We start from the raw sequence: 7,121 nt of genomic DNA, 5'->3' as shown, positions 1-7,121 counted from the left end.
TTTCTAAATTTTTTTAGATGCCATATACAAGGGGGGACCCAAAAACTCTGTTCACTGTGTTATTGCATTTAATGCTTTCAGTCAATGAGAATACTTCTGATAAACTATTAATGGAGAAATATATATTATTTGCAGAAATTTATTCAACACTGACTGAATCAAAACAGTGGATACTGTATGGTGAAGGATAAATAGCAACATCACAAATTTACATGTGAGGATGTATAGCATAGATTCAAACATTAAAATTCAAAACAAAGAAGACTTGTAAAAGAGTCCTTGCAGTTGCATTTTTCCTGAAAGTTTATTTTTTCCTGCAATATTCCCAGCAGTGCATCTTCCTCCTTCAATATCATCCTTAAAAAACACACTCCTAAATGGACAAAAAAAAGTTCAATTAACTACTTATACTCTTTATAATGTACCAAAAGCTGAAGGCAGCTTCAGAGTGCATTGTTTCCTACCGGATTAGCAGGGTCTTGGTTCTGGCACAAGATCTGACTACGGTAGTTCTCATACAGTGTGTCCTCGGTCATGTCTTTCAGGTCCTGCATGTGTGTACGTACCAGCATGCTCCTCAGATGCACAAAGTCACAGTGAGCAGGGTTCTCCACTGCGAGAAGACATGTGATGAGGAGAAATGGAAAGCAATTTAGTTGAGAAAGAAATATATACTATGAGAGATGATTTACAATATGACTAACTCATAACTTCAGCATTCAGAGCAGATTTAAATGTGATTTAAAGGTGTTTATTCTGTTTCAATCAAACACTGGTGTGTTTCCACCTATGTGTGGTTCGTTTAGACAGGTGAGGACACAGAAATCACGCTCGGGTGCGGACCAAAATAACCGACCGAGACCGTAGGAGAAAGGTGGTCTTGGTCCAGTTCCAGAGGAACTCTAGTATGGTTGAACAGAGAGGTTCAATGGTTCAGCCCTGAATTGCAGGAATTGAGCCAAACATGTCCTGTATTATGACAAGCAGGGAGGATTTTTTGTAGCGGCAAGCTGCTAAACTGAGCTGCAGGGTACAAACTGAGCCAAACTCTGAATGTGTGAATGTATACACAAAACATTTTAAACTAGTTATTTATATAATTATCTATTCCTGTATTTGGTGATTTTTTGTGATTTCTACACACACTTGGCAAAGGTTTGTTTCGGTTTTTCCACTGCTGTATTTCTTACCAACGAATGAACAAGTTTTATAAGTTTTTTAAACCCTACATGCATCACAGTCGCAGTTTTTTTTTTTAATTCATTTACTATGAATCCAAACCAAACCAAACAGCAAACTCATCAAATGCAACAAATTCTCTCTGATTCAGACTCGACAAATGGGCTAATTGCACCCTAAATGTGGTTTTCCATATAATCACATAGCTGATCCATCCAGTACCACATACCTTCCACAACACCCCATGGATAAATACGAGCTCGAACTTTCTTGCCGTTGCTCTCCACGATAGTGTTGCTCCCAATTACTGCGAAAGGTATGCTTTTCTAAAACAGCACAATGAGAATTAAAAACTATGTATGGCCCTTTGGGAGCATCATATGTACATTACAATGTGCAAGATGTACATTGCACAAGCAAGATGTATATTACAATGCATGTATGCAAACATAGGATATAACATAAACCTACAAAAGAATTCTATCACCTTCAGGACAAAGTTGTGCTTTCTTAGGAGCTCGTCGTCATCTGAGTCACATTCTGGGAAGTCATAGATCTTGATCTTGTGTCTATCAATTTCATCCAAAATCTGAAGGGAGAAAAGGCAAACCATAATATTAATCATTAAACCTCATCCTTATTAACATCCTAGCATCTGCCTTTCTTTGCTAAGAGGAATGTGAAATTTCTCTCACCCTGGTTTTCATATAATGAGTCTCCGAGCGAGTGAGGCAGTCTGCTTTAGCCAGCACAGGCACTATATTGACCTTCTTATGAAGTGCCTTCATGAACTCTACATCAATCAGTCTGAGGCTGCCACAACAGAGGAACACCAAGATCTCATTAATATGTTCATCTAATCGTGCTGACAAACAAGTGCAAAAGTGTCTATGTGCATGGGTGCATATAGAAATCAGGCATGTCCTGGAAAAAAAGGTCAGTGCCATTGTTGAAGGGATGCTCATTTTCAAAGGCTGGTTCACACTACCCTAACAATTACCAAAAATAGCCAACAGTTACTGGGTTCAGATGGGTTGACGTGTAAACCGTCTTGAGGTTTCCCTTGTTTCCCTGAATGAACATGGTCAAATAATAAAATGAGTGAGTCAGAGTCACAGGTTATTTATTAACATCGTTTTTCTGCACAGTTTGTGAACCTGTGGTAAGACATGTAAAGAGTCAATGCTGTTAAATCAAATGCCGTATTATGCTATAATTGAGACAAGGTAGATAATTGCGCAAGTATACGTTATTATGGCAAATGTTATTACTTAGGGCTGGTGAGGTTTCTATTACATTTGTAATCAATCTTATATCTAACTTAAGGTACAAAACAAAATTCTGACCACACTATTTTTAAGGGAGTATTAATATATTACATAGTGGTCCATTAAGAAAAAAAAAACACATGAAGATATTCTGAAATTCAGGATTATTACCCGTGTCCACTAGGCGAGATGAAATACAGGCAGCAATGCACCCGACTGTCTTGAATGTTCTTACGGTTTAGACAGATCTCGGCCTGTCGGTACTGCTCAAACTGCTGGTCAATGTAATCTACCACAGGTTTCCAGCTATGGGCACAATCACACAACCTCTAGTTACATTGCTTTCCTGTATTATTTCTGTGTACGTAAGATTAGCAGTTAAATTAATGCACATTTTTTAAAATAAGCAGCATTCGCAAAAGCTCCTCTGTTCCTAATGCCATTTTTTCACTTTTTTTTATGCCATAAGTGGTTTAATAGAGAGCAAATATCACACTACTTCATACAGTTGTACCTAACTGCTCTTTAGTACTTGGGCGTTAGACTCTAAACTACCTGTTAGTGTTGTCGAGAGCATCTCCAAAACCTGGAGTATCCACAATGTTGAGCCGTAGTTTAACTCCCTTTTCAACAACTTCTACACTCTTCTTGGTAATTGCTACAGTCTTATTTATCCTTTCTGTGCACATACAAAATGTCTTTCTGATCAGTCTTGTTAAACTGCAGCGAAGTTACACACAAATTAGCATTCTGATTAATCCCACCTTGAGCATCATAAAGAGTCCGGTCCTTGTACAGATCTGTGAGAAAGAGGCTGTTGATAAGAGTGGACTTGCCCAAGCCTGACTCACCTGCAACCAGGAAAGATATTCTCACTATTGTTTTACACACAAAGACACACACATACACACATACATATATATGGGAGTGGGCTTCTCTCATTTATGAAAGCACTAGCCTATATAAACTGCTAGCTGTGGACAAATTAATTCTCTTTAATGAATATGAGTATAGCGCTACTTTTTTGTCAGTAAACCACATGCACATATTGAAACCTATTATTCATAGTAGTTAATATGTTACCTAAGACTAAACAGTGAGATTTAAGAATGTTGGTTTTGTTGTGATTTGTGGTGATGATAAAACTGCACTGAAAAATGCAGTACATTACATTTGTTAGTATGTTCATCTTCTCTAACTGCTTTGTCTTGGGCAGGGTCATCACCTGGTCTTTTTCCAATATTCACCTGCCCAGGTTTGGTGATCCTGTAGCCTCAGATTCCTGTTCTTGGCTGACAGGAGTGGAACCTGATGTTTCCTTCTGCTGTTGCAGCCCATCCGCCTCAAAGTTTGACCTCAATATTGCGCGTTGTGAGATGCTTTTCTGTTCACCATGGCTGTAAAGACTAGCTATTTAATACTTCCTGTCGGCTCGAACCAGTCTGCCATTCTCCTCAGACCTCTCTCAACCACAAGGCATTTCTGCCTGCAGAATTGCTGTTCATTGGATATTTTTTTTTGGTTTTGTTGTTCTTCTGTGTAGAGACTGCTATGTGTGTGAAAATCATTTTCTGAAGTACTTAAACCAGCTCGTCTGGCCTCAACACTCAAGCCATGGTCACTGAAATCACATATTTTCCCTATTCTGATGTTTGATGTGAACATTAACAAAAGCTCTTGACCAGTACCTACATGAATTTATGAACTGTGCTGCATAATTGGTTGATTGCATGAATGAGCAGGTGTACAGGTGTTCCTATTAAAGTGAATGTATAGTTTGAAGCTTTTCTCCAGCTGCAAGTACTGATATATATCTTTGGGAGCTCTTGCAGTTGCTGACTGTAACATATCGCCAGTGCAAGTGTTATGAAAGAAGCGGAAATGAAGAAGCAGTTCTAAGAAGGATGCAGAAGTGTTTGTGAAATAAGCCTGAGTCTGCCGGTCTGTTTTTGCAAGACGGACCCAGACGAAACTCATGCAGACATGGGGAAACTGCACACAGATAGTAACCCGAGCTCAGGATCGAACTGGGGACCCTGGAGCTTTGAGGCACCCCACAGTTTTTTAGTATATAGTAATATATTTTAATTTATTCTTACCTACTACCATCAGTGTGAACTCAAATCCCTTTTTCACTGCTTTTCGACGGACTTGGCAGAGCAGTGTAGCAAAACCGACATAGTCCTTCCCTTGGTCCTTGGAGCAGAATAGTGAGATGAATAACAACACACTTAAAACTATTGTCAGAATGCACACTGTGAGATCTGGAAGTGACCAATACCCTGTCACAATTTCTCATTCATTAAATTGTGTCATTTCTGTGCATTTTTTTTTTTTTTGGAAAAAGCTGACCAATGTCGTGCTTTGTTTGTGTACTGGTACCTCTAAGGGTTTATATGGATTGGTGTATCCACAGGGGCTACATGGATTGTGTAACAGCGAAACAGTGCTTTCATCAGTCGGATCCACCTGATTGACCCACTTGTGCATAGGCAAGGGGGATGAATAACGAAGTATGCCCTTGGAGCGCGTCTCCACGTCGCTCTCTGTGTCCTGTCTGGTATCATCCGTAGAAGAGTCTCTGAAGCTGCTTTCTAATTGACCTTCGCTCCTGTCTTGTAATGGCGAGCTGGTACACTGGAACGAAAAGTATGTAGCGTTTAGGTTAAAACAAGCCGGTGAAGTTGATAAGGTAATGTGTATGGGTGTGTGAATTCTCCTAAACTCACCAAGAACTTATGTCCTGCCTCAGCATCTACAGAGGGGCAACAATGACAAGAACCTAATGAGCTCTTCAGCAGTATGAACTTAAAATCACATCCCTAACCAACATTTAGAAGAATTTATCCTAAGGTGACACACAGTAATGGGTGTGTTTATAAAGATTTTCATTTTAAAATGCTTGGACCACCTGTAATGTTCAGCTTGTAGCTGCAACCTTCAAGATCTGCCTCTTCATCCTGTGTGTCTAAAAAAGCAGTAAAACACAAAGAAATGCTCTCTTATGCTGAATATAAAGTAATTATCTTAATGTCTGTGTGCTGGTAATGTTAGGACAACGTTTTCCTAGCGTTGCTAGGTATATAACTTGCTATTTAGCAATGTAAAATACAGCTAGGTCCTAGCTAGCTACTCACTTTTGCTGTATGCTGGATCCATATTAGCATACTAGCCGGATTAGCCTTGTCCAGTGATTCCGTTGGTCCGAGCTTCTCGAATCATTTATAGATTCGTTATGATTTGAGTTTGAATCGAGTTCTTGCAACGAGTCATTGCAGTATTTTACGTCCACGTCCATCATAATTAGCTTTTTTTCTGTAATCACATCGGAATGAAACGTAACTTGTTCTAAGTATACATCAGTAAAAGACTTATTTGTATTACAATTTTTTAAATGTATTACCGGTAGTGATGTTTCGTTCCTGAACGAGTCGGTTCTATGAACTAGATGAACCGACTCTTTTAGCTGAACGTTGAGAGCCGACTCGCATGTGTGAGCTAGTTTTTAAGATTTTTTTTTTTATTTGGATTTGTAGGCAATGACGTTACTCTTGCAGAGTAACTGTTTTCCGGATAACCTCAGACATCTGAGCTGCTTGTCCGTTTGTCCTCTTCTTTTAGATACAGCGCTGAAACCTGTGAATCATGTTTAGGACAAAATCACAACCCGTTTGGAAGCTTAAAGAGTCGACTCTTACTGACTCTTCTGACTCTTACTGAGCTCAGCCAGAGGATCTGACCCATGACTAACTGTATAAGTGAAGACATAATTGGATTTAACTCATTTTCACTTTATTTTTTATTTTTTGGTTTTTTGTGATAACACTCCCAATGATCAGACTTTCACATAACACTTTATCAAAATCGTGTTATTTAATATTTAATATGTAATTAATTTAAAAAAAGAGAAAAACAGTGCATAGTTTAATAGTTTTATGCATAGTTTGTATAGCTTTATGGACTATTAGGAAAAAGAAAAATGGACCAGTGTGTGAAATTATGGAATATAAGCCGGTGAGAAACAAGTCATTTACGGAAAATGGCCAGTAAATGTAACACCTGTAACTGAATCATCTAAAGAAATGTCTAAACATGGACTCCAAACATTACATTTAAGGCAGTAAGCTTTACAATTCAAGGTGTAGAGATTGAAATTTAATTTTAATTAGCTCTTTAAAAAAAATGTAAGAAAAACAATAATAGTCTGTTTCTTTTTACATGTTGGGGAAATATGAAAGTTCTAGAGTGAAAATATCCAAAAACCCAAAAATTGACAATTGGAAGCAAAAATGTGGATGGATGGATGGGAGAATGGGAGGATAGATGGATGGGAGAATGGATGGATGGGAGGATGGATGGTTGGGAAGATGAATGGATGGATGGGAAGATAGATGGATGGATGGATGGATGGATGGATGGGAGAATGGGAGGATGGATGGTTGGGAAGATGGATGGATGGATGGATGGGAGGATGGATGGTTGGGAAGATGAATGGATGGATGGGAAGATGAATGGATGGATGGGAGGATGGATGGATGGGAGGATGGATGGTTGGGAAGATGGATGGATGGATGGGAGGATGGATGGTTGGGAAGATGAATGGATGGATGGGAAGATGAATGGATGGATGGGAGGATGGATGGATGGGAGGATGGATGGGAGAATGAGTGGATG

General features: G+C 39.0%; 1 protein-coding gene across 3 annotated transcripts; it reads right to left on the bottom strand.

The window, feature by feature from the left end:
• Positions 1–123: 123 nt before the first annotated feature.
• LOC113541513 (septin-5) lies at positions 124–6,299 on the bottom strand. 3 transcript variants are annotated; one of them, XM_026938513.3, is made up of 14 exons: positions 5,851–6,292; positions 5,585–5,762; positions 5,359–5,415; positions 5,177–5,202; positions 4,830–5,084; positions 4,547–4,643; positions 3,212–3,298; positions 3,003–3,126; positions 2,619–2,753; positions 1,875–1,992; positions 1,667–1,768; positions 1,409–1,505; positions 465–613; positions 124–373 (listed from the first exon to the last, which is right to left on the bottom strand). In XM_026938513.3, the coding sequence occupies exons 2-14, from the start codon at positions 5,604–5,606 to the stop codon at positions 359–361; spliced, it is 1,284 nt and encodes a 427-aa protein (XP_026794314.2). In that variant the 5' UTR covers positions 5,607–5,762; positions 5,851–6,292; the 3' UTR covers positions 124–358. The 3 variants fall into 3 exon arrangements, 2 of the variants coding, with proteins under 2 accessions (XP_026794314.2, XP_034166885.1); XM_034310994.2 differs by having other exon boundaries at positions 5,585–6,292; XR_008303886.1 differs by lacking the exon at positions 124–373 and having other exon boundaries at positions 588–613; positions 1,651–1,768; positions 5,851–6,299.
• Positions 6,300–7,121: the final 822 nt, after the last annotated feature.

Source organism: Pangasianodon hypophthalmus, chromosome 15, assembly GCF_027358585.1.
Source record: "Pangasianodon hypophthalmus isolate fPanHyp1 chromosome 15, fPanHyp1.pri, whole genome shotgun sequence".
Lineage (NCBI taxonomy): Eukaryota > Metazoa > Chordata > Actinopteri > Siluriformes > Pangasiidae > Pangasianodon > Pangasianodon hypophthalmus.
Note: the sequence above shows the minus strand (reverse complement) of the source record. Positions and strands in the feature narration are given on the sequence as shown.

Bases quoted from the DNA above. Each gene is read 5' to 3' on its own strand.
- LOC113541513 (XM_034310994.2), bottom strand. From the start codon at position 5,606: ATGGATCCAGCATACAGCAAAA. The intron at 5,085-5,176 runs GTGAGTTTAGGA...TTTTCGTTCCAG, and splicing joins AGGCAGGACATAAGTTCTTG to TGTACCAGCTCGCCATTACA. The intron at 614-1,408 runs GTATGTGGTACT...GTCTTCTCGCAG, and splicing joins TCCATGGGGTGTTGTGGAAG to TGGAGAACCCTGCTCACTGT.